Source organism: Pygocentrus nattereri, chromosome 9 (assembly GCF_015220715.1).
Source record: "Pygocentrus nattereri isolate fPygNat1 chromosome 9, fPygNat1.pri, whole genome shotgun sequence".
Taxonomy (NCBI): Eukaryota; Metazoa; Chordata; class Actinopteri; order Characiformes; family Serrasalmidae; genus Pygocentrus; species Pygocentrus nattereri.
The window spans coordinates 46100048-46127946 of record NC_051219.1 but is presented as its reverse complement, the minus strand read 5'-3'; the positions used below and the strand labels follow the sequence as shown (position 1 = coordinate 46127946).

General features: G+C 42.7%; 1 protein-coding gene across 2 annotated transcripts; it reads left to right on the top strand.

The window, feature by feature from the left end:
* The first annotated feature begins 17 nt into the window (after positions 1–17).
* On the top strand, positions 18–27899 carry acss2 (acyl-CoA synthetase short chain family member 2). 2 transcript variants are annotated; one of them, XM_017715685.2, is made up of 19 exons: positions 18–921; positions 2832–3027; positions 6596–6687; positions 6804–6907; positions 7741–7813; positions 8463–8538; positions 10240–10354; positions 10815–10862; positions 18500–18637; positions 19994–20164; positions 20462–20595; positions 20959–21091; positions 21207–21263; positions 21476–21556; positions 22418–22526; positions 23037–23105; positions 23186–23362; positions 25184–25258; positions 25361–27899. In XM_017715685.2, the coding sequence occupies exons 1-19, from the start codon at positions 795–797 to the stop codon at positions 25486–25488; spliced, it is 2103 nt and encodes a 700-aa protein (XP_017571174.1). In that variant the 5' UTR covers positions 18–794; the 3' UTR covers positions 25489–27899. The 2 variants fall into 2 exon arrangements, with proteins under 2 accessions (XP_017571174.1, XP_017571176.1); XM_017715687.2 differs by lacking the exon at positions 10815–10862.

Sequence of the window (27899 nt, the reverse complement as noted above, 5' to 3'; positions counted from 1 at the left end):
GATTCTCCTCCTCTCAGAGACCGCGCTGCGTGTTCAGCGTATCCGCCCTGCGCGCTGTGTGTCTCGCCTTGTCCTCCTGCGGCTCCGGGCGGTTTCGCGACCTTTAAACGGGACAACCTGGACGCGGTTCGGATACATGCTGCCTCGCATTAGTCCTGCTAACAGCCTCTGTGAGCGGGGAGGGCGGCGGGCTGTGTTTACCGAGCCGAGCGTTGCTGGGCGGAGAGGAGCGGCCACACCGCCGGAGCGGCTACCGCACCAATCGGCCTCCAGCGCCCAGTGGAAGTCTCTCCGGGAAGCGCCTTAAAGCACAGCCACGGTTTTCAGGGGAGGCGGTTATCAGACAGATGCCGTGGCTGGCTGACCGGCGCGGATTCAGCCTTCAGACAGACGCGGAACCGCAGCCAGTGGGCTCAGCGCGCCTCGGGCTGTGCTACGGTAGCTTAGCTTAGCCTAGCCTAGCCTAGCCTAGCCTAACTGGTTCCTCAGAGCCGCGCGAGCTGCGTTAGCCGCGTTAGCTCGCCTCACAAATTCTCCACATTATCCGCATATCTGCGGGGTTTGCGGCCGTGGTTGGACCGCCAGTCGACTAAACTAATCAATTTAGGGCGGTCAAGGAAGTTCATTCATCCCGCTGTCTCCTCCTCGCTTGCTTTAGCTGTGGACGCCGGAGTCGCGGGTGACCCGGGGAAGGGGAGCGAACCAGCCTCCGCAAAAGCCGCGTAGCTTTCCCAGCGGCCCGGCTCTGCAGCCGAGGAGCTCTGCCCGGACAGCGAACTGACCCCCGGCCCACAATGATCCCCGAAAAGGCTCCGAAGGAGGACGTGCTGACCGCCGCCGAGCACCTGAAGAAGGAGTCGCACGTTCCCAGCTTCGAGCGCTTTAAGGAGCTGTATGAGAAGTCGGTGGAGTCTCCGGAGGGTGAGATCTTTAACTCCACTGCCTGTTTTCTCACACGCCGGACTGCTTTCCAGGCTGAAGCAGCGCAGAGGCGCCAGAAGACGCTCAGCGATGAGAGCAGATCCCTGACCGACTGCTTTCCCCGGTCGAAACGGTTCAGATTTCTGACCCAGCGTTATTCAGCCGGGCTGCGGTGTTAGTGATTAATACTGTAATGGAAGTTTTCAGCTCGGTTCTGTCGGCGGTTCTGTCCGCCGGGAAGTACACAGCAGTTTAGCTGCGCTGTTTTGGGTTGTTGCAGTAGTTTTATGCAAAATAAGCACTTTAGCAATACAGCTCGGAATATTAGCAGATATTATTTTGAGGTGTGTGTGTGTGTGTGTGTGTGTGTGTGTGTGTGTGTGTGTAAATAAATATATTTTAGAAATGTAAATAACACCCCAATAGCATATAGATAGATATCTTATGGATCCCGAAGGAAAGTCACACAACACAGTACAGTTATAGTAATATATATAATATTAGGGTGATACAATAAAGAATGTGTGTATGTAAATAAATATATAAATAAAATGTATATCGCTGTTGTCGTAACAAAACCTTGTATCTCCATTTTTGTCATTTTTCCCTTTTAGACAATTTGACCGTTGTTCTTTACATTGTGTGTGAATTTCATGGTGAATGGACCAAAAGACATGGCTTAGAATTAACTGTAAAGACGTCTGGTTCCATTGACTTAAATTAAAAGTGAAGTGTGTTTTTACCTTCTCCTGTAAAGTTGCCCTTTTGGAGATACGAGGTTTTGTTCCAACAGCAGCGACGTGTGTGCGCATAATATTTATATATAGAAATAAAGTACCTACAGACCAGGCTGAATTAAAATTCAGTAAGGTCCAGTTAGAGAAGTTCCTCAAGCGAAGGTCCAGAACATCATAGCGTCTGACCTGCATCACGACTCAGAGCCATGTACCGGTACTGTTTACTGAAGTAGCCGAGTAGGAATATCAGCATCTTACACAGTCGACAGCTGAACATCAGATCAAATAAAGTCCAGTTCGGTCAGATTTCACCAACATTTACTGAACATCAGATCAAATAAAGTCCAGTTCGGTCAGATTTCACCAACATTTACTGAACATCAGATCAAATAAAGTCCAGTTTGGTCAGATTTCACCAACATTTACTGAACATCAGATCAAATAAAGTCCAGTTCGGTCAGATTTCAACATTTACTGTCAGTTTCCTCTTTTTAGATCACGTCATGTGGAATAACTTCCCTCTGACTCACTTTCTTCTCTGACTGCTGTTTCTCTCCTCGTCCCTCCCCTGTGTGGCGTCACTGACTCCAGTCTCAGAGCTCATCGTAAACAGATCTGATTGGCTGAACAGCGCAAGTGATTTGGTCTGCGAGTCTCCCGGGCCGCTAAAGCAGAACCGTAAAGACTAGAAAAGCTACACCAAAATTAAATAATTCTCTACAGTTTATCGGTTATAGGTCTGGGTCTGGACGCCTGTTAGTGACCTCTACACAGTATAGTTGTGTGTGTGTGTGTGTGTATATATATATATATATATATATATATATATATATATATATATATATACACACACAACCAAAAATATGCAGTAGATCTATCCTGAGATAAAAATGCGATGCAGTGCAATAATGAATGTACAAGGAGACGCAGGTAATGACTTTACTGAATAAATATGTGCGCATATTGGTGCTGAAATAAAGTGACTAGGTGTGAAGTGTCCAGAAGTACAATATGTACAGTAAGATGTCCATAAATACACCATATTACACCACTCCGTTAAAAACAAACGCGTCCCCTTGTTTGAACGCAGTTTGATTATTTTTATATATTCTCTGCAGAACATGTCCAAGTTGCACTTGCATGACCTGTTAAGACTTCATCTCATTCTTTCAGAGTTTTGGGTAGACATTGCCAAGGAGTTCTTCTGGAAGACGAAGCATACCGGACAGTTCCTGGACTACAACTTTGACGTCACCAAGGGCGAAATCTTTGTCAAGTGCATGGAAGGAGCCACCACGAACATCTGCTACAATGTTCTGGACCGCAACGTCCATGAGAAGAAGCTGGGGGATAAAGTGGCCTTCTACTGGTCAGTATCAGTGGCGTTTGTATAAGAATGGTCAGGGCCACGAAGGAGAGAGTAGTGTAGTAGTGTGAGGTCACTGAATTCGACAGCCAGGACAGACACACAGACGGGGAAGTTTAGATGAGCATTTGTGACTCACAAACTCCTCGCCATGTAAAACATGAAGATCAGGATATCGCTGCTGTCAGAGCAAATCCTCGTATCTCCATGTTTCACTTTTTGGCATAATTAAAAATGCCTGTTGCTCTTTTTACGCTTTCATAGAAAATGGACTAAAATAAACGACCCAAAACGTCTGGTTCCATTGACTTACATTAAAAATACAGTAGGTTTTTTCCTTCTCCTGTAAAGTTACCGTTTTGAAGATATGAGGTTTTCTTCCGACAACAGCAGTATGTAAAATTTAATGAAGACTTGATTAGAAAGGTGAGCTTTTTATTGTTGTGTATTGAAAAAGGGTTTTAGACTTCGGTTAGAGCTGCGATGACATTTAGCTCGTGCAGGCGTGGATCCATTCATTCCCTTCTTTCCCATAATCATATAATCATCTTCAGAGCTTTGGCTGTTCATAAGTTTTATAGTTGTTTTCTTAAAACACTTCTGAGGCAGAGGCAGATGGATACGACTGACGGATCCACCCTGAAAATGTTTCTTCGTGTACAGCGTAATGAGGTGAATTCAGCGCAGGAGGAAGTGATGCTTCTCTCATATTCAGCAGAATTGACACCAAACTGGGCCGAAGCCAAAAGAGTATTAAACTCTCAAAGTACCTGTGCAGTGACGTCCTACATCTGGTGGTAGGAGAGTTTAAAGCTGGCATCAGAATTGGTGACTAGGAGGAAAATATTGGTGTGCAGATGAAAGCGATGCTGAAAAGAGGAGTTAAACGGACACGTTGTGAGTTCAAATGAAAAGACTGTTGTCTCACTAAAGCCGCATGATGCTCCTTAGAATGGGATTTGTGCAGGACAGCCGCCCGGATAGCACAATAGTACGCAATGTAATCGCGGTTAATTGTAGATAAAACGCTGACAGACAAGCTTCAGCCAGAGGTCTGACTACCCATGCTACCCAGGCCTGGAGGAGACTGGTGAAATTAGTGTGTGTGTATGTGTATATATAAACACACACACACACACACATATATATATATATATATATATATATATATATATATATAAATAATGCAGTGCATAACAGCCATTAAGTAATTAAGTACAAGTTTTTCATTTTTCAGCAGCAGAGAAAATATATTAAACATATGTAATAAACTCAAGTCTCAGCAAATACAGTTTTAATTGATATTTGAAAGCATGTTTACTTGATGAGGCCTTTATTACAGCTTCCACTTTCAGGAGACTTTCTTTCAGATTTTCCAAATGTTTTTCCACAACTCCAGAGTTCAGTTCTAGAGGTTGGTTGCATTTCTCATGATTAAAGCTCAGTGATGTTGAGGTCTGGACTCTGGGCTGCCTGGCCGTTCTCCTGAACACGCCGGCTGCTTCTTTGTCTGCTTTGCAAATTTTCTTGTTTGTGTTTTTATTGGTTTATTAATTTTCTCAGTAACAGCACGTTGACAGTTACGCATCCTTTCAGTTCCATTGCATTGAGGTGGCAGAATGGCAGAAGGATTTTTTTCAGAGCAGAAGCAAGATTGGATGGTGTTTGATCTTCTTCACCCAGAGATGAGCGGTGTTGAGTACTGTTTATCTGATGGTAGCAGTTTTTGGTCTACCCAGTCTTGCATGCTTGTTAGTCACATTGACTTTTGGTTGAAGTTTTGGAAATGCCTTTTTTTTCCAATTACGAGTCCGAGATTTGTTCATCGTGGAAACGTTATGACCTGGTCATTACGACAGAGAGACACACGGAGCTCTGATGCATCAGGACCATAAAAGAGTGAGCAGGTTCAGGTCCGGTTAGAGTTTCAAATATAGCAGTACCGGTTTGGTAGTAGGGTTAGTTCTGAGAGCGCCTTCTGCTGAATTTAAGATTAAGAGACCCTCATTAGTCCCACACAGGAAATTCACCTCCGCATTTAACCCATTCGTGCAGTGCACACTAGTGACCACACACACACTAGGGGGCAGTGAGCGCACTTGCCCAGAGTGGTGGGCAGCCTTATCCACAGCGCCCGGGGAGCAGTTGGGTGTCAGGTGTCTTGCTCAAGGGCACTTCAGTCACGTACTGTCGGCTCAGGGGATCGAACCGGCTGGTTCCCCAACATCCAGCCCATGACTGCCCCCAAAATCTTCCCTGCCCCGTGTGAGGATTGAACTTATAACCTTCAGATTATAAGACTGACTTGCTACCTACTGCACTAACGAGGCCTCAGATGCCTTCTTCTTTGCTCAGTGTTATCACTGGCCTTATCGCTCCAATTCATTTGTCCCCCCTCTTTCAGGTGGTCAGCAGCACTCCGTCTTCACAGATGCTATGGATTTCTTTAGCCAGTTGAAGGCCTTCACACTAAACACTAAACAAGGCACTTAGATTTATACCTGTTATGCATTAAAGCCTCGGGAGATGTTCACGCCGAGCTACTTGTGCATCTTTGATTTTGCAATTCTGGAGGAGCGCAGATTACAACACGGGATTTTAGCCTGAAATGCTACACTTGGCATTTGTGAATCTCTGACATAATATATGTTTCCTTCCGTCCGTGCTTGTAGGACTCCCTTCACTAGTATGCGATTGTGCAAGAACCAGCTATGTAAAGGCTTGTGCAGCCCAGCCTGTACAGCCATGAAAATGATTCAAACTTTTCTACTTAGAAAACACTCGAGGCCCGTTGGATGTGCCCAGTGCCAGCTCTTATGAGGCAGGCAAGGGGAGACGGCGGAGTGAAGGAAGGGCAGTTATCTGTTACGCCGTATGAGAAACTGTGTGTCATGTAGGCATTATAATGGTAGTTACAGGAAATGGTTCTTTTCACATGCTGTGGCTTCAGTGAACGTGCCTGTGTGTTATCCGAGAAGGGCATTGGAAAGATAAGGAAGTTAATGTTTTAAGTGGTTGCTTGGGCTTGTTTTCCATTTCTGGAGCACTCAGTAGTGCACATGCATGTGCTGAACTGCCATGAACCGAACTGGCCATTGTTTATTTAAAATACGCAAAAACCTCAGACCTTGAAATATTAAATTAATACTTGGAATATTTAAAATGTTGATGTGTCCACAGGTCTTTTAAATCTACTTATTTCCTTGAGCTAGACACCTGGCATGTTTTCTGTGCTGCAAGCTCATTAATTCTTGGGCTCAGTTTCTGAGCAGCTGAGCTGACGTCAAGCGTTTAACTGCATTTCAGTCAGGATGGTGTGTTTGGTGACACACTAGACTGCTGTTGGGGTAGGAGAGAAAACCGTTTGAAGGGCCAACAGTACATTGTTTATAAATTGCCAGACGCTGCTTTTCTGACAGACCTGTTGGACGGGTTTGACCTAATGCAGATCCCACTGAAAAACCCGACCCGTTTGAGCATTGATCACTTCATACATATTTAAATAAATGTTAATGCTCTGATCTTGTCTGATAAATGTGCTTTTCCTTCATGGCTCTTTGGCATCTCGCAGGGAGGGGAACGAGCCAGGAGATGAGAAGACTGTGACCTACAGAGAACTATTACAGGAAGTGTGCAAGTTTGCCAACGTCCTCAAGTTACAAGGTATATCAGTTTTTAAATTTTACATACCCTTTTGTTGGAATATAGCGCAGGTTAAGCAAATCAGATTACAGCATTTTGAAGTTGTACTGTCTCTCTTATTGTCTCTGTCCTTACAGGTGTGAAAAAGGGGGATCGTGTGTCCATTTACATGCCCATGGTAGTTGAACTGGTGGTGGCTATGCTGGCTTGTGCCCGAATTGGAGCTGTGCATTCAATTGTGGTGTGTTCTCCTGGTCACTCTTCTGTCGTTTTTCACTTGTAGTAAGCCTAACTCTAAAACACAAAGAAGAACCCAAATATAAACAGGAGCCAGAAACGCTGCCACCTTCTCTGGGCCTGAGCTCATTTAAAATGGACTGAGGGGAGGTGGAAAAGTGTCCAGCGGTCCGACGAATCAACATCTGAAATTCTTTAGGAAATCATGGACACTGTGTCCTCCGGGCTGAAGGCCACTCAGCTTATCAGTGCTCAGTTCTAAAGCCAGTATTCATGATGGTTTAGGGGGGCATTAGTGCTCATAGGAGGGCCTTGATTATTTCAACAAGACGATGTAAAACCACATTCTGCGTGTATTACAGCAGCACTGTACTAAACTGACCTGCCTGCAGTCCAGACCGGTCACCACTGATAACATTTGGCACATTATGTAATGAATAATATGACAAAGGAGCTCCTGAAACTGATGAGCAGCTGAAATCCTGAATCAGACAAGAACAGAAAACATTTCACTTTCAGGGCTACAGCAGCATCTCCTCAGTTCCCAAACACTCAGAGAGCTGGTAAAGAAGAGGAGATGAAACTGGGGGGTAAACAGACCCGTCCTGACTTTTTTGGACTGTGTCATTTTGTTAAATTCAAAACAGGCATATTTTTTCCAGAAAACAATAAAATTCCCCAGTTTCAAAATTTTATATGTTGTCTTTGTAGTTTCCCTTAAACACATCCCAACTTTTTTGGAAATGGGGTTTTATTAGAAGACAAGCTATTCTCAAAGTTTACAGTGAAATATCCCGAAGGGTTCATGAACATGGCTGTGTTTGTGTCGTATTTCAGTTTGCAGGCTTCTCTGCCGAGTCCCTCTGTGAAAGAATCATAGATTCTCAGTGTTCTCTGCTCGTTACGGCTGGTAAGAAAAGTTTATTATTTTTGCTTTGTGTTTTTGGGAATATTAATCTGGATCATCTTTAACCCATGATAATCAGTGTTGGCTGTAAGCTTTCTTGCTGTTAGGGAGAGCTGCCTTTGATCATTGTTTTGATTTGCAGCATTAGAAATGGAGCTCATTGCATTGCTTTCAAAAGCTCTTTGCTACCATACCTTGGATGTCACACCCACGTTCTGAACCAGAGAGCCTGAATTTAGTGATCTTGTGAATGTCTACATTGACTTCTGTGCTGCATTGGTTATTATAGACTGACAAGTCTGTTTTTTAGTGCACACAGTGCTGTCAGATAATCGAATAACCCCGTAAAAGTTCTGTTTGGGTTTTGGGGAATCTATATAACTGTCCATATAAAGATGGAGACAAACGGGCAGTTTAATTTCTGGACCCTTCATAGTCTGTGAATGAAAATCCCCTTGTGTATGTGTATTGAGGCTAATGCCAGGTTTATCAGCTTACTCCTGGTGTGACTACGCACTGTACGCCCACATCCCAGCTTTGACTAGGGCAGTACTGTATGCCCTTTCAAGCCCTTATCACATGTTTACATTTAGCTCATTAATTCGATTTAGACAACGCTTCTCTTTTCTCTCTGTCCATGTTCCCCTCCCAGATGGCTTTTACAGGGGAGATAAGCTGATCAATCTTAAAGTGATCGCTGACGAGGCGCTGGAGAAATGCAGGGACAAGTAAGACACACGTACACACCCACTTTCTGGCAGCCTAATGCACAAGTCTTGATTAAAGACACATGTGCAGGACTTGCTGATTCATCTCATTCATTCTAATTGTTGACTAAATTCCTGAAGGACTCAAATCATGAAAAACTATTTATTTTTCGTTTTAAAGGCACAGTAACAAAAAACTGCCTTTTTAATTCCAGGGTGTAAAATGAGGCTGGAAGTATGTGTGGAATTGAATGCCACTTTATTTTTATAGGGATCATTTTACTGAATTGGCTCAATGTTGAAACCACTTTGGAGTTTAGACTAAAACCCTTTTGATTTGAATGACCCCATACCTCAATTATGATTTTTATTAAAATAAATGATTGAACGTTCCTTTATTAAAAAGCTTTACCAGATGTTTTGGTAGCAACAGTTTTAAACATAAAAGTATTTTTAAAAGTAGTATTTTTCACTAAAATACAAAAAGGTTTTTTAGGTGCAGAAAATATGCATTTCACTAGTAACACTTCTCAAGGTTACACACTGATTTTCAGACTTCGGGACACGTTTACTAAAATAAAGCTCTGCCTATGGACCTTGTGTTTGCAGAGTGACATTAAGACGTGGAATGGCATTTTTTGAAGTTTTGTAGTTAAACGTTAAGTTCATGATAAATCTCAATCTTTCAGCTGCACTTTAAAAGAAATAAAAAAAATCGATGTGGCACAAACTATATTTAGCATTTTAATTTATTACACGCTAGAACTGGGCGATTAATCGAAATGGACATTTGGAACCTCTAACCAGCGTAATCTTGCGTCTGTGACGTGGAAGCTGAGGCTGCGTTCACACAGCAGGTAAAAGTGGCCCAAATCTGATTTTGTGGTTTGGATGTTCAGATGATCGTTTAAATGTGGTCTGTATGCGACAGTCTGACCAGATCAGCTCCTAAACTGACCCACATGAAAAGACCTGAGCGTCATGCTGCGTCACGCGGCTCATCCAGAGGTAAACAACCACAACCGCCAACGAACGCCGGTCGCTCCCGGAGGATCAGCTTCATCTTCACCAGCATCACAGGAGCATCATGAGACTTCACTGACTGCCAGCTGGGCTCATCACCCACAACGTGTTCGAGCTGTAAAAAGGGCGCGGCCACTTCTTCGGTTCACGTCCTCGGATTCTTTAAACTTCGCTTTCAGAGTTTTAACTGTTCTTTGATGCTGCGGCGTCATTCCCCTGCGGCGTCGTTCCCCAGCGGCCGCGTTCCCCAGCGGCCGCTTTCCCCTGCGGCCGCGTTCCCCTGCGGCCGCGTTCCCCTGCGGCCTCGTTCCCCTGCGGCCTCGTTCCGCTGCAGCCTCGTTCCGCTGCGGCCGCGTTCTTTAGAAATCTCTTTAAACACGGAGGGCTTCGGATGAGTCTCTAGTAATTTTTATACAGAAATATCACCCCAAATTTGCATTAAAAATTTTTTTTAAAAATTGCATTAAGATATGCAGAACATATTTACAGTACCGACCTTGTCAGTGAACTATGAGGGCAAAAAAGAAACAAACAAAAAACTAAAAACAAAATAATCGTTCCTTAATCATAATCAAGGTAATGGTCAGTATATCGTGATACTGATTTGAAGCCAAATCGCCCAGCACTGTTACATAGTACAGATTTAGGGGTTGGGTTGTAAGCCAAGCTTGTTTATTGGGTACCGTGCATTTCCCACAGATCTTTCCCTGTGGAGCGGTGTATTATGCTGAAACACTTATCCAAGGAGGAACAGGAAGCCTCATCACCTGGCTCCCTGTCACCCCCTGCAAAACGTTCCTGCCCTGACCTCCAGGTAAACCTTGACCTCTCATCTTCATCAGTAATTTGTCAGTCTCATTCATTAACCAACTGTCTACTAATGGATAATACTGCCTGCTGTATTCTTGTAATGTTAAGCCCTATCCTGTGTTTGTTTACTTTTACCCAAGCTCAGTCACGTGTTGTCCTATCTGTGTTATTTAAGTTGCTGTTTTTGGGTCAGTATGGTTTTTATGACCATTCTAAAGCCATTGAAATCTGGCAACACCCACAAGATATTGTGCTGAAGACCTTTGAATCATATAAAAACTGTGAGAGCTGAGGGTGATTAGTGCGGAGTCTTCATTGTCTCTGCTGTGCTCTGAACGTCAGGGGTCATTAAACGTTCTGTAATCGAGATAAAGGTCTTCTGATTTACAGTGAGGTGTTGCCATATTTATCCTTTCCTCATTATCTTTTATATGTGCATAATCTCTCCATTAACCCCCCTTTAGCAGGAGAAACGGAAAGAAAATGTAAGGAGGGTCCGTCCCATCCCTAAGGTATTTCAAGCCCTCCCTCTGCTTAACTCTTGCCTCTTTTTCCTATCTGGTCTTTCTTTAACACTTTTGTCCACTCCTCGGCTCCTGTCTTTCTTTGGGAAGGTTCGAGGCCTGTATCAGTTTTCACACTCTAACACAGTGTGTGTGCAAGTGCATCTCACCGTACATCTGCAGCCTTTTCAGACTTGGCAGTTTTCTGCTGTTTAAACGTGGAAAGGAAACAAAATAAAAACCCGATGTCAGTCCTTTCCTTTTAGCTGCTGGATTAATGACTGCTTTGTGTTTGATGCCAATTCTGAAAGGGCAAATCTCAGATCATAACAGAAATACTGACAGTCACAAATCACCCAACAGTAGTCTGGGACCAATGCTGGTTAGCTGTAGCCACTCTGTGTGTTCTGGTTCATCTGGCTTCACCAGTTGATGGTCAATATAAAGAGATTAGGGATTTTTTTCTACCTAACACTCTCAGTCACACTTAAGATACGGACCTCATTTGCACCTGGTCGTTTTGGGTAACTTGTAATGTGCACTAAGACGCATCTGACTACCATGCACTAACGCTTAGTAGTCAGATTGAAATCTGATAGCTCTGTGTCACGTGGGTCTGTGGATATTTTGCTCATTCAATTTTTATTTCAAAACCAGGATTGAAAAACAGGAAAATGGGTCTGTTCTCGTTTTTGGTTGTTATCTTCAGTGCAGAAATCAAGAAATAGCTTTTGTTTTACAGTTTCACAAACTAATCATAAAGTCAAATAACAGACAAACAACAGTTGAATAAAGGGTCTTATTTTGTTTATCCAAAAATAAATAAAATTAATTGCTGGAAATGGACATGCAGAGAGCACGCGTGGTCTCAGAAGCTCGGATGTCTGTGTTGTGCAGAATCCTAACTCCCCTTTATGTGCACGTGCATCTCGCATACATATGGACACTTCAGATTAGGTCTGTGTGTAAATAACGGTTTATCCAGACTTTTCCTTCACAACAAACAACACAACAGGACCTAAAGGCCAACGCAGAGTCTCTCAGTGAGTTTAGTTTAATGTACTGTGTAATGAATGGCTTTCAGTTTTATTATAAGAGCAGTATGAACACAGGAGTGCACAGCTTTAATTATTAAGTCTGGAGCTGTAATACAGCTGCTATACGTTTATATCTGACGACATGACCGTACCGTATTCGTTATTGGGCAGCGTGTCAAATGGTGGCGGTCCTGCAGAGTCTCTTCTCCATATCGCCTCAGTAGCTAAAAGAACAGCTGCATTAAATATACAAATGCTTATAAAGACGTCATATAGTCTTACAAAATGCTGAGACTGAGCGCCTGACCGCCTGAGCGTCTGTGACCGTACATGCTCTCTGCACTTTTAGTTCAGGTTAAAGTGATGCATTTTAAATGTAATTTTTTTTATTGTATAATTAGTTTGTCAAATTATAAAATGAAGCTATTGCTTGATTTTGCTGATTAGCCTCCTCTTGTATTATTCACTGCCGTCATGTATCACGTTTGTTAAGTAGTATTGTAGCCGACAGTGAATAACAGTTGAAAATGAACTAATCTAGTTCTAGTGACTAGAACTAAGTCTAATCTAAATCTAGTGACTTTATCTAGCTCAGGCCCAAACGCTGCTGAATTAAATTCAGAGGAGAAACTTGCATCAAGAGCTGAACTTAAGGAGAAGAAATTCATCTCTTTACTGCTGGCAATGCAGTGGGCTGTTTTTCCTCATATGCAGAAGAGGCTAGGAAGGGCCCTGTCATAGTGTTGGGCTTTACACCTATTTAAATGCGACTTGGGTGCATTTGCACCTGTTTTGATGTAGATTATCTCCATAATCTATAATCCTAAGAGATGGGCATTTTCTTTTTCTTCGCTTAGCGCATTATGGGTATCGTTAGTACTAAAGAACACTGGAAAGTATGTAAAATGTTGAAAGAAAATCATTTCGCCAAATGATTTTGATGCCAGTTTTTAAGTGTGGTGCATTGCATGATGAGTATCAAAGTTTTGTAGTGTGATATTTTTGCCGTAGCACTCACCCAATTCTTGATACTCTAGGTCAAAGGTCACTAATAGGCAGACCGTGGTCCGAGTCCGGACCCAGACGCTGTCCCATGCGGACCTGGACCTATAACCAGTAAACTGGAGAATTATTTAATTTTGACAGGGTGGTCCTGTTTTAATCGGCGCTGCTTTTCTAGCTTTTACAGTACCACTTTAGCGGCCAGAGGCTCACAGACCAATCACATGCGTTGTGAATATCACACGTGACGCTACTCAGCCAATCAGATCTGTTTACGATGAGCTCTGAGACTCGAGTGAGTGACGCCACACAGGGGAGGGACGAGGAGAGAAACAGCAGTCAGAGAAGAAAGTGAGTCAGAGGGAAGTTATTCCACATGACGTGATCTAAAAAGAGGAAACTGACAGTAAATGTTGTTGAAATCTGACCAAACTGGACTTTATTTGATCTGATGTTCAGTAAATGTTGCTGAAATCTGACCGAACTGGACTTTATTTGATCTGATGTTCAGTAAATGTTGGTGAAATCTGACCGAACTGGACTTTATTTGATCTGATGTTCAGTAAATGTTGGTGAAATCCGACCGAACTGGACTTTATTTGATCTGATGTTCAGTAAATGCTGTTGAAATCTGACCGAACTGGACTTTATTTGATCTGATGTTCAGTAAATGTTGGTGAAATCTGACCGAACTGGACTTTATTTGATCTGATGTTCAGTAAATGTTGCTGAAATCTGACCGAACTGGACTTTATTTGATCTGATGTTCAGTAAATGTTGGTGAAATCTGACCGAACTGGACTTTATTTGATCTGATGTTCAGTAAATGTTGGTGAAATCCGACCGAACTGGACTTTATTTGATCTGATGTTCAGTAAATGCTGTTGAAATCTGACCGAACTGGACTTTATTTGATCTGATGTTCAGTAAATGTTGGTGAAATCTGACCGAACTGGACTTTATTTGATCTGATGTTCAGTAAATGTTGGTGAAATCTGACCGAACTGGACTTTATTTGATCTGATGTTCAGTAAATGTTGGTGAAATCTGACCGAACTGGACTTTATTTGATCTGATGTTCAGTAAATGTTGGTGAAATCTGACCGAACTGGACTTTATTTGATCTGATGTTCAGTAAATGCTGTTGAAATCTGACCGAACTGGACTTTATTTGATCTGATGTTCAGTAAATGTTGGTGAAATCTGACCGAACTGGACTTTATTTGATCTGATGTTCAGTAAATGTTGGTGAAATCTGACCGAACTGGACTTTATTTGATCTGATGTTCAGTAAATGTTGGTGAAATCCGACCGAACTGGACTTTATTTGATCTGATGTTCAGTAAATGCTGTTGAAATCTGACCGAACTGGACTTTATTTGATCTGATGTTCAATAAATGTTGGTGAAATCTGACCGAACTGGACTTTATTTGATCTGATGTTCAGTAAATGTTGTTGAAATCTGACCGAACTGGACTTTATTTGATCTGATGTTCAGTAAATGTTGGTGAAATCTGACCGAACTGGACTTTATTTGATCTGATGTTCAGTAAATGTTGGTGAAATCTGACCGAACTGGACTTTATTTGATCTGATGTTCAGTAAATGTTGGTGAAATCTGACCGAACTGGACTTTATTTGATCTGATGTTCAGTAAATGTTGGTGAAATCTGACCGAACTGGACTTTATCTGACCTGATGTTCAGCTGTTGACTGTATAAGATGCTGATATTCCTACTCTGCTACTTCAGTAAACAGTACATGGCACTGAGCTGTGATGCAGGTCAGACATTCTGATGTTCTGGACCTTCGCTTGAAGAAATTTTCTCTAACCTTATTGAATTTTAATTACAGGCCGCTGCTCTTGGTGCATGAAATGACCAGGTGTAAACAGGGTATTGGTTAACATTCATCTGCAAAGCCCATTTGGCCAGGCACAGCAGAGTGGCAGATCATGGCACCCAGGCTGACTCAGGTTATGTGTAGTGTTTTAGAAAGTTTCTCTTGGTCTAACCAGTGATTCTCAAACCGGTCTTTGTGCCCCCCCTTTAGGTGGTCCCCAGTTTTTGCTCTATTCCTGTGTTGCGTGTTGGGATACAGCAAAAATGTGATTATCTGGGGAGCCCTGAGGATTAGTTTGAAAACCATTGGTCTAAACTATTTGGCCAGAAATGTGCCACATGCTAGAAAGCAGATGCAGCTGCTTCACACTACATAAAATCAGTTTTGTGAGTTTTTACATTTAAAACATAAGCGCAAACTGCATTTTGAGCGTTGCAGCAAGGGCCACTTGGCTTACATAACCTATTCATAGGTCTTTTCACCGTCAGAAATCCGGCAACCAAGTAATTATAATTGTTGTGACCATTGAAATAAGAGCATATCTGGTGCACACGCACTCTGATTTCTTCTATTCTGAGGTTTATAACTGCAGTAGAAACAAGTGAGACAAATAAGCCTAACATTGCCTTTCTCTTTACATGACAGGAGAACACAAAGTGTAACTATTGTGAATAATCATCAAAAGGGCGATTCATCATTTTTTCATAATAATAATAATAATAATATTTATTTATATAGCACTTTTCTTGCCAGTGACAGCTTCAAGTGGTTTACAGACAAGTGATAAAACATAGTTGTGTAAGAAATCATAAGCATTTATTCAGAATCAGAAGAAAATGAAACGGATCAAATCAGAAGATGAACACCGTGAGACGTAGAGTTTAACTTCAAGAGCTGCGCTTTCAGAAGTTTATTAAAAGTGAGCTCTGAGCTCGACTGCCTGATAAAAGGTGAACTGAGCTCCACCGTGTAGAAGCAGAGTAACTGAAAGAGCCTCTCCACGTTTTCTGTGTTTTACTGAGGGTGTTTGTAGAAGGTCAGTATCTGCAGATCTTGGATTACGTGCCGGAACATGAACAGATGTAATTGTAGCTGATGTAAGCGGAGTTTTAAGGTCGTTTAGGCTCCGTTTACACAGCAGGTAAAAGAGGCCTCTTTTTCCTCAAATGTGACACAGGTGTGTGTCAGTGTGAACAGATAAACACACCGAGTGGCATTTTCAATTCCGATTTGAGACATTTTCATATGTGCTACTGAAATCCCATCCGTATCCGATCTACGGCGATGCGACTCCGTCTGAGCAGCCAGATCGGAATTCATCTGACTATTACGTCAGTCCAACTCGATATTCGTCACCGTTTCGCGCTGATGAGACTCAAACATTAAGGCTGACGTTTCTGTACAAAAAATTGAGGAGACTCATCGCAGCCGCTCCGTGTTTTCTCCGAGCTGAGCGCGGCCGGAGGAGCCCTAGACTGCGGCGTCAGAGAACGCTTTAAAGAATTCAAGAACATGAACTAGAGAAATGGCCATGGCCGAATACCGGGCCCTTTTAACGGCCAACTCGACCACACTGTGCATGATGAGCCCAGCTGTCACTGGAACTTCATAATCGCTCCTGTGATGCTGGCGAAGACGAAACCGAGAGCGACTAGTGTTCACTAGTCGCCATGATTGTTTACCTCTGAACGAGCCACGTGAAGCATCTTCTTTTGCTCATGCGAGTCGGTTTGAGAGCTAATCTGTTCAGACTGATGTTGCATACAGGTCACATTTAAAATATGTGAACAACTGAACAAAAAAATCTGATTTGGTGAGAAAATCAGTTTGGGCCACTTTTACCTGCTGTGTAAATGTATCCTTAGAGGCTTAAAGACTAGTAGCAGAGCTTTAAACTCTATCCTGAGTGATACAGACAGCCAGTGCAGCTCTTTTAAACCAGACGGATCTGTTTGGTAGGATGCTGCTGCGTCTTGTCCGAGCTGTAAAGGATGTACTGATTTCTTAGGAGGTTCAGTATGAAGACCATTACAGTGATCAACTCTGCTGGAACAAACGCATGAACAGGTTTCTCTGCGTCGCTCTGAGAGAGAAAAGGCTGAACTGTAGTGATTCTCTCAGATGATAAAAGCTGCTTTAGTGACTGTTTACATGCAGATCAAACAGAGCTCAGAGTCTAAGATCGCACCCAGGTTTCCTACTTGAGGTTATATAGATATATGAAGCTAAAGAACCAAGTTTCTCATAAACTGCTTGTCTCTGAGTTTTAGTGCCAATGATCAGTACTTCAGTTTATCTGTGATCTAATTGTAGACAATTTTGTGACCTCCGCTGGGAATTATGACACACAGCTGATCAGTCTGTTTAGAGTCTTGATCATCAGAAGGAAATCATCAGTTTTATCATTGGGGATATGATCCCGGTGCATTTATCAAAAAGGGTCTCACTCACGCTTAGGTCGCCCTGTGTACATCTAGAACATGTGCTTGCGTTGTGTTGGCAAGGTGTAGTCATTTGCATTTGTGCACTTGCATGGAGTGTCTTTCTGGCCATATAGTTAGAACCAACACTTGGATCAGACCTATTAGTGCTTGGGGACGTGGCTTTGGAAACACAGTTATGTAACCTCAGTTTCTCTAAAATCTCTTATACCCTTAAACAGTGCCAAAATCTGTCTGCTCTCCTCTTCTCCCAATGTCTCATGGATTTGACTGTTCTTTGAGTACGGTCAAATGCAGACTCACTCATTAGTTCCATTTACACGCTCCTGTCACTTGGCTCTCTTTTCCTGTGTTCCCTTCTCTCAGCCCCATGACGTGCATGCTAGAACTGATCCAATCAAATACACTCTTTTAGTCATGTTCCTCTGTATGTATCCTATTAACTCCTAAGTTCTGTAGCTCTGTGATGGCTCTGTGTGTCACTAACTTTACTTGATCTTTTCTCTTTCTTATTGTTTGTTTTCTGTTGTATAAAATGTGATTTTGCACTGTGGTCTAACCAGTTTCCTTGGTTAGATTGAAAGCCATGCAGAATCAAATGAGTTTAATTTTTTTTTCCATATCAGCACCTCCAGACCACTTGTAGTTGAAGTGTGTGGGTGTCTGTGTGAAAAGCATCTAAATACACTATACGTCCAAAAGTTTGTGGACACCCCTTCGTCTTAATTAATTCAGCTGCTTCAAGGTGCACCCAGTGCCAACACGGGGGTTAAATGCACACACTGCTTGTATAATCTCCTTAGAAAAGCATTGGCAATTAAACAAGATGCTCTGGAGTCAATGCATGTGACCCTAAGGTCACAATGTAAAATGCCAAGTGTGGGCTTGAGGGGTTATACCCACCCCCAGCATTGTAACTGTGTTCTCTGCAATGATAGAGCTCCTCCAATATTTTTGTGATGAGCTGGAGTGACCCAGAACTTGATCATCCAACAACAGTACCTGGCTTCACTAAAGTTCTTGTGACTGAATGCAGTCAGATCCCCACAACAATGTTCCATCTAGTGTAAAGCTTTCCCAGAAGAGTAGAGACCGTTACTGCAAACGAGGACAAACTCCATTGTAATACTCTGATTTTGGAGGAAAGGTTTGGATGAGCAGGTGTCCATATACTTTTGGCCATATGGTGTATATTGGGGCTGTTCACCTTTGGAACGTGTAGAGATTTTGAGGATTAAAAGGATATTTTCCTAACAGTCCTTGCTCAGTATGGCTCAGAGAAGACCGTCTGACCTTCTGCTTTGTGGGCTGTGGTTAATGCAGGTACCCTGGAACCCAGAGGTGGATGTGTGTTGGCACTCTCTGATGGAAGGCGCCTCTGATGAGTGTGAGCCGGTCTGGTGTGAATCTGAAGATCCTCTCTTTATTCTCTACACCAGTGGCTCCACTGGGAAACCTAAGGTATTTATTGTGTGGTAACCTCTTACCGTACTGTGGAGTAGGCCTACTTGGTACATAAAGTTTTCTAAATGCACTGCCTCCCACAAGGTCAAGATCAAGGTCATTCCGCCGCTGTACCAGTACACAGTGGAGTGAAATTACGTTCCACAATGTCTCAACTTCCGGCTGTTGCCTATTCCTGACAGCAGTGCAGTCATCACCCCACTTATTCCAGTGCTTCTACAGTACTGGATTCACATAAACACAACCAACACAGCAGCACAGTTATGTAAGCATGAGGGTAAAGCATGCATACTCTGGCAGTAGGCACTTTTGCCCAGTGAAGATGATATAACTATGTTAAGCTGGGGATCCACTACATGACTTTTATCCTGATTTTGCTCTGGTCGGCACTAGTCTGCAGATTTTTGGCTCCGTCAGAGTCGGCAGTTGGAGAGAGAATGCAGTCGTGTGGGGCGGTTGGAGATTTGTGGCCTTCTGATCGAGTTTCAGACCAGTCGGAGTTTATTAAACGTTTGATTTTGTTCAACCTGACTCTGAGCGTAGTCTAGTGTAAACTGGTCAGCAGCTCCATCTTTATGGAGCCAGTGAAAACAGAGGGCACGAAAGAAGAAAATACAGCAAGTAAACAAAGAAAAATGGCAAAGTCTGTCACGTGTGTAGCAAAGCTTTTTAATGAGCCGAGTTTAAGGCACAATCGATATTATGTACGTTAAAAAAACGGATCACACTTTTAAATCCATGACCACTTAAACATGTTTAAGTGCTGCTTCTTTACTGTATCAGCGCAAACAGAGAAAACGGCAGCAGCTGCTCCACGTTTGTTTATTTGGGTCTCTAGTAATAGGAGAATGAGTTCTTTGAGTTCAGTGAGTCTGTTTGGTTCAGCAGCTGAAAAGCTGAGTAGTGTGTGCGATCCCTAATTGTTTAGTGTGGATCTCCAGTATTTCAGTCACCCAAGAATATCATAAACCAGTCTGATAGTGTCACGCCCAGTCTGTTGACCCAAGGCTTTAGTCAGACAGCTGAGATATCCAAAAAATAAGGGAAAACAACACAGCAAACTTACAAAATCTCACTTTCACAGGCCTGTAGAAACATTTTAACCACAGCTGGAGGTGGAAACACTGACATGTAGATAATAAACTGAAGGCTTGAAGCAATGGTGGATAGCAACAGCAGCTTATCAGTGATTTGAAGAGCTGGGAAGATTAAAACGGAGAGTGTAATGATTCGCTTGGCCATAATACAATGACAGCACCCACAGACAACAATGCAGCTCAGTAACTCCATTTGTCTCATTATGGCTACACCTCTGATCCGTTGAGTCTCACTTCCTTTTTTTTCCTTCTTCAGGGTGTGTTGCACACAGTCAGTGGTTACATGCTGTACACTGCCACAACATTTAAACTGGTGTTCGACTACCACCCTGATGACGTGTACTGGTGCACAGCAGACATTGGCTGGATCACCGGTCACTCGTACATCACTTATGGGCCCCTGGCCAACGGGGCCACCAGTGTCCTGGTGAGTGCACGCCATGCTGTCTGTTAGTTGGCATGCATGCTGTAAGAGGAAGGGGCCAAGCATGCAGAGCTTTCAAGCGTGGAACGGGATCCGGACTGTTGGCTCTGTGCAGTTGGTTCCCAGTATTTGGTTGTTTTGTTCAGCAAGGTCAAACATGGTTGCAGTCAAAATCAGGGTTACTTACCAGAAAGATAACCTCTTGGTTTGGCATGCTGAACCAGATTGACCTTAATTCTGGTCAAGTGGTCTGAGTGCCATTAACGATGTTCATTTCACTTTGTCAATCCCCGCTCCTAGTTTGAAGGTCTGCCCACCTACCCTGATGTTAGCAGAATGTGGGAGATAGTGGATAAATACCACGTCTCCAAGTTCTACACTGCCCCCACAGCCATCAGACTCCTCATGAAATACGGCAGTGAGCCAGTCCACAAGTAAGTTCTTCATTACAGAAGCCTTTATCCTGGATTTCACACCTCTGATCGGTCTCATAACCCTATGAATGTTATAATGTCGATACAGCTTCAGTGCTGTGTTCGGCCACAGGGTGTAGTTGACTGGGATGTCTATGGATGAAAAATTCTCAAACTTGTACAACCCTGTTTCCAAAAAAAAAAAAAGTTGGTACGCTGTGCAAAATGAAAATAGAATATAGAAATGTAATAGAATAGTATAGATAGGATGATATGCAAATCATGTAAAGCCTATATTTAATTGAAAATAGTACAAAGATTAAAAATATTTGAAATGTTGAAACTGGAAGAAAGTTTTGTTAGAATCTGTGTTTGTGCTCCCAGGTATAAGCGAAGTTCTCTGAAGATCTTGGGTACAGTAGGTGAGCCTATTAACCCCGAGGCCTGGCAGTGGTACTATAATGTAGTTGGAGATGGTAGATGCCCTGTGGTCGACACCTTCTGGCAAACAGAGACAGTAGGAAGCTATTTCTGCTTCTTTAAACTGTTTAATATGAATTTAGTTAATCTTTTATTGTTAGATTTGTGTGTGGCGATGATGTTTAAACAGACTTCTCCTTTGTATTATTCAGGGAGGACATGTTCTAACACCTCTACCAGCTGCCACGCCTCTCAAACCAGGATCTGCAGTAAGTGCTTTAAGTGTCTCTCGCAGGTTTGTTTGTTTGTGATAGTCAAGCAGTTTAGCGCAGTCATATAAAACGGGCGGTTCTGGGAAACTTAAGGTAAACAATGTTTTTGCTATGACCAGTTTACCGTCTCAGAGTGGCTCTTGTGTGTGTTAGTGTTGTGTTTAGATGACTTTGAAGCTCATGACACGAGCTTGTGTTTGTGTCTGTAGACATTTCCGTTTTTTGGGGTGGTGCCTGCCATTCTGAACGAGTCGGGTGAGGAGCTGGAGGGACCAAACGAGGGCTACCTGGTAAGAGGCTTTAAAATAAATTTTAAATAAATAACTGCCCCCCTCTTTGAAGGCGTCTGATCCCTAAATGTAACTAAAGCCCAGCAGTGAGGAGCTGAACTTTCCCCTCCTCTGCTGTCCCTGCAGACGGGCAGGGTCGCCTACAGGGCGGCGCTAGTAGCTGTTAATGAAGTGATGCTCTTTTATTAGAGGGGCTCATTTCAGAGGAAGATCTCAACCACTGCCCTGTAGCTCAGGAACAAGGGGCAGCGCTCCAAAACAAGGGTTGGGGTAGAAATAAGAAATAGGACTGAGCCTTGGTCTGGGTCTTCTCTATTAATGATGCTGACTACACACTGTGCACTGTCCACAATCTGCCTTTTGCCTTGTGGAGACGGTGTTCAGAGTACAACTGCATTTTCATTTTTAAAACAATACTTTCAGAATATTTCTTAGTTTTTATGTATTCTAACAGAATGTGTTACTGAATATGTTTAGGATGGTGTATTCAGTCATCAGTACATTTTCAAAGTATTTTGCCCAGTTCTGCTCTTTGGGCCCGCATGGCCAAGGGTTTACATAACAGTTCATAGAAGTGCTTGGCAGATTTTGCTTGTGAATCATGGTCATAAGTTCTAGTTCTGTGTAGTGTAGTATTTTTTTATATTTGGGTCAGAATGAGAAATTGCCCTAGTTGCAAATTTATAACCAGTTTGTCTTTGTGCAGCAGTTTTTTAAACATTAAACTTCTTACTTGTGCCGTGGCTTTTTTAAAATCCACATCTTTTTCCTTATTTATCTTCATGCAGAAATTGAACAAAATAGATTAACATGGCCATACCTTAGCACAGCATGTGAAATGTGATGCATCTTCTTCTTCAGGTATTTAAGCAGCCCTGGCCCGGGGTGATGAGGACTGTGTTTGGGAACCATCAGAGATTTGAGACCACCTACTTCAAGAAATTCCCTGGATTCTACGTGACTGGTGATGGTAATGTCTGTTTGCAGTTGGTTGATTGGGCTGTGCACGCTGTACTCTTAGAGGGCCAATATAATGGGAAAAACCTTAATTCCCTCACATTTTTAAAATAAAAGACTTTGATGTGTATAAACAGTCATAAAGTTTCAAATCCATGCTGTTCAGTCCCACACAGTCCATATATGGAAACTAAGCTGAAAACCATTTCAGCCCATTGTGAATTCATCGTTTCAGCCTACAGCAGTTTAGTGCTGCCCATTTGTACTAAAGCTAAAAGGGGTGTTTCAGTCCAAACTGCTTTTTTGAAGCAAAATACAGGACATTCGTCATCTCTGCTGTATTCACAAACATTCGTCTTAAAGCTAAAGTACCAAAAACCTCCCGCTTGATTCCAGGGAATATAGAGAGGTCAGAAAATAGTCATCCACAGTAATATCATAAGTGGAAATACAGGACATTTTTATTTGATATATTTTTAAGAAATGTGTTTATTTGTATACTCATGCTTAACTATGTGTTCAGGTTGCCGTAGAGATAAGGATGGATACTACTGGATCACTGGCAGGATTGATGACATGCTGAATGTTTCTGGTGAGAACTGACGTCTGTCCTGCTGCTCTTGCTGTGCTTTCTCTTGGAAATTGTAGTGATAGTTTGTGAATCTCTCTTAGGTCACTTGCTGAGCACGGCCGAGGTAGAGTCCGCTCTGGTGGAGCATGAGGCTGTAGCGGAGGCTGCAGTGGTGGGGACCCCACACCCTGTGAAAGGAGAGAGCCTCTACTGCTTTGTCACTCTCACAGATGGCATCGACTACACTACCACCCTGGAAGCTGAGCTCAGAAAGCAAGGTTTGTGGCTTTTGTGCATCTCTGTATTCACAAATACGATCAGGTTCCATTTCAGTGACGCTGGGCTTGCTCTCTAACGTGGCACATGGAGATTCTCAGTTAATCTTATTCACCGACAGTGTTTTGATTTTTACAGTGCTTGTTTATGTCAAGGCTGTGCTTTTTGGCAGCTTGAGAGATTTTTGGTATCAGAATTCAAGTGAAAAGGAAATTTGTCTAAAAATGAGCCGTTTCTGTTTTATATCATGTGACTCCTCTGGTTGAGACCAGCGTTCACCTGATATTTGTAAATGGCGCCACCTGTCGGACAGCACAAATGCAGCTTAAGCCTAGAGCTGGAAAATACACCAATCAGGCGTAACATCATGACCACCTCCTCATTTGTACCCTCACTGTCCACTTTATCAGCTCCACTTACTGTATAGCTGCACTCTGTAGTTCTACAGTTACAGACTGTAGTCCATCTGTTTCTCTGATACTCTGTTACCCTGTTCTTCAGTGGTCAGGACCCCCATGGACCCTCACAGAGCAGGTACTATTTGGGTGGTGGATCATTCTCAGCACTGCAGTAACACTGACGTGGTGGTGGTATGTTAGTGTGTGTTGCGCTGGTGTGAGTGGATCAGACACAGCAGTGCTGCAGGAACCAGATCAGAATTCCTGTGCCTTTTTTTCCATCAATCCAACTCGACATTCGTCTCGACGTTCTGTGCTGTCAAGACTCAAACATTTTGGCTGATCTTGCTGTATCAAAAAAGGAGAAGAGAACCCTCCGTGTTTAAAGAGATTTCTAAAGAACTCTAAAACTCTTAAAGCGTTTAAAAGTTTAAAAGTTTAAAGAATCCGAGGACGTGAACCGAAGAAGTGGCCGCGCCCTTTTTACAGCTCGAACACGTTGTGGGTGATGAGCCCAGCTGTCAGTCAGTGAAGCCTCATGATGCTCCTGTGATGCTGGTGAAGATGAAGCTGATCCTCCGGGAGCGACCGGCGTTCGTTGGCGTTTGTGATTGTTTACCTCTGGATGAGCCGCGTGACGCAGCGTGACGCTCAGGTCTTTTCATGTGGGTCAGTTTAGGAGCTGATCTGGTCAGACTGTCGCATACAGACCACATTTAAACGATCATCTGAACATCCAAACCACAAAATCAGATTTGGGCCACTTTTACCTGCTGTGTGAACGCAGCCAGACAGCCTGCTTACTGAATACTGCACAACACAGGGTTAGCCAATCACAGCCGAGACAATTTGCATATAACACACTTAAAGAAACAATAACAAATCAGCCTGTTCAACTGTAAAGGATAAAAAGAGGTTGGAAAATGTTTGTATAAAAGTGACGCCTCTGGTACTTAAAGCTACACAAACACCATACGTGGCAAAAAAGAAGAATGAAGGAAATGGATCCTTTTCAAAAGAGAGAGAAACCCAGTTTATTTGTTTTTACTTGACTTTTAATATGATTTTGGTATGTTTTAGCTATTCTTTTACTTTTTATATTATTGTCAGTTTATCGTCTTGCACCTTGTTCTTTTTATTTCATTCATTCGTGTTTTTATTTATTTTATCCTTATCTGATCTGTTACTTGTTAAGCTACTGTATTGTAATTTTAATGGTTTATTGATTTAACGGTTTATTGTTAAATTTTACTGTTATGATTATTATCTTACTAAAACATTTTGATTTCTTTGTACTACCCAACTTCTCAGTCCCTGATGTTTGTATTGCTCGGCTACATTTTAAAAAGGATCTCCCTCAAAATATGGCAAAGTGCAGACTCAGGATCTCTGACCACTGCTGTTGTGTTTTATTGTGTTGAGCAGTCAGGGAGAAGATTGGTGCCATAGCCACTCCGGACTATATACAGAATGCACCTGGGCTTCCCAAAACTAGATCAGGTACCAGCATAACACCTTTGACATGTGTTTATGTTTATATGCTGTTCTCAGCCTCGTGTGTATTTCTGAGGAAATGACTTTCTGTCAAAATGTTCTCCGCAGGTAAAATCATGCGGCGTTTGCTACGCAAAATAGCCTCTAACCAGCAGGACTTGGGAGACGTGTCCACACTGGCGGACAGTACGGTCATCGAGCAGCTGTTTGAGAACCGCTGTTGTACTGCTCTGTGACCACAAGGGGGAGCTGATTAAACCGCCTCACTCTGGCCTAGTAGGAACTGCACCTCAAGAAGGCTCATGGAAGTAGAGTGCAGAGCGAAGCTTTGGGGGGGGGCGCTGAAAAAATGTATAAATCACTGCATTTTCAAAATTGTTCAGAATCTCTGGAAACTGAAAAGGTTTGGAGGGAAATTAGTTTTTACTGGACCCACTTGTATATTTAATATTTTGGTTTTAACAAAAAGTTTATTTTTGTTAGTGTCGCTCTGTGCGTCTTTTTTTTCTTGTTTGTTTTTTTTTTTTGTTTTACATCAAATTTGAGTTGCATCATGTTATACATTAGGAAGACCTGAAGGGTAAAGTTCCACTTTATCATTTATATGTTCTGCTTTTATAACATACCAAACACACACAGACACACACGTTCTAAACCGCTTATTCTTCTGGGTCCTGGGGGGGTGGCTGGAGCCTATCTCGGTTGTCTTTGGGTGGAAGGCAAGAAACACCGTGGACAGGTGTCCAGTCCAGTCCAGTCCAGTCCAGAGCAGACAGATGTACGTTATACCAAAACCAGCCCAAAAGTATTTCTAGCATGACGCACCTTGGCCAACACTTGGCATGTTACGCCAGCTTTGACCAGCAGGGGGCAGTTAGAGTAATGGCCATGGCTGGGATAGCATGTAACTATCATACATGATCTCCTACTCTCAGTGAATGAGCTGCCCATTTCTCACAGCCCTGATAAGCAGCGTTTCTTAAAATAATAAATTGATTGTCTATTGAACTGAATTGTGGTTGATGCTGGTACAGCATACTAGCCGTTAGCTGGTGAGCTCCCAGTCATTTTTTTAGCTGGTCCATGAAGAGTTAAAGCAGCCAATGTTTTTTTGCATACAGTATTGGAAAAAACATGAGGGGAAAAAAATTTGGGTTTTTTATGGCTAATTTGTACAAGTGGTGCTAGAAATACTTTGGCAGCTTTTGGTTTTTCTTACAGGCAGCAAATAAATAAATAAATTGGAACGGATTTTTCCCTTCAGGGCTTCTGTAATTAGGACGTGTCGGCTGATCGTTGTCGATTTCGCTCTCTACTTTGCAGAAGACTACTGTGCTGATACACCTCCGTATGCATTACCGTTTGGGGGGGCGTCCTTGACTGTACTTTCTGGATAATGCAGAGCTTGAGTGTTTTTTCTTTTTTTAACTAGTTGATTGTAGATAAAGTTTTTATATGACTGAACTTAAATTCATGTGCCAACTTTAACCCAGGGATGGGTTGCAGACAGTGTTCACTCCTTATAGAGAATATATTTGCTCCTTTTTGTACCCGATAGTGATATGTTAACATTATAACCCACCAACTGTCTAATTTCAAGACCGGCGTAAGGCCCAGTCCCATTTCACCCCTCGCCCTACCTCTGAGCCCTTAGCCCTCTGTTTTGCGACCTCTCGTTTAGGTGCAGGGCGTCCCGGTTCTTGCTGAGATAGAGGGGTGGGGTGACGTGTTGGGGCTACATGACCCTCCAAACTGAGGTTTTTCAGAGACACTTCAAACGGCAAGATAACTGCACGAGCAGCCAAAGAGACACAGAAGAGGGTCTCATTTCAGAGGAAGATCTCAACCACTGCCCTGTAGCTCAGCAACAAGGGCGACACTCCAAAACAAGGGGTGGGGTAGAAAGGAGGAATGGGACTGGGTCCACGTCTCGGACTGCAGATGCTGCGTCATTGTGATTGTACCATGTCTCAAGAACCACAGCTTGAAGTGGGCAGGACAGCTGGACTGGGCGTGAGTCCTTCCGATTGCATGAAGACCATTTTTACTGTGTCTTGACGTTACGCTGTGTTATGCTCCACCACTTTCACTTCTCAGTGTAGCTACTGGATCATTGGAAAATTCACGTGCTTCAAGCAATAGAGTCCCATTCCTCTTCAGACCACCTGGTCGTCGTAGAATTGCCCTGTTACATCTGAAGGAAGGTACTGTGATGTTTATGGACACAGTTATTCAGGAATTTCTGAGTTTTATAAATGACTGTGGTTTGTTCAGATGCACTTCAGGAAAAGTTCAGGCAATAAGATGCGAGTTCAGATTTGCTTGGACACCCCGTGTAAGATTCGTTTCTCCTTATTGGTTTCAGGAATCTTTTATTTTCTTGTGTCATAATTATTCCATCGCTTGTTTTGTCTTCCGGCATTTTTGTTGCCGTTTCTCTTATTGTTTGAGTTGTCTGCACGTTTCCCTGCCATGAGGATTGGGATCTCTCTGAAATATAATTTTCAGGGTTTTTTTTTTGTTTATTCTTTAACGCCCTTTTCAGTTTCTGATCATTTATTGTAATCAGCTTATTTTGACAGGTTATTGAATGATGAATTAATTTCTCACGTGTGGCTGAAATAAACCAACCTGATTCTGTTCTGAA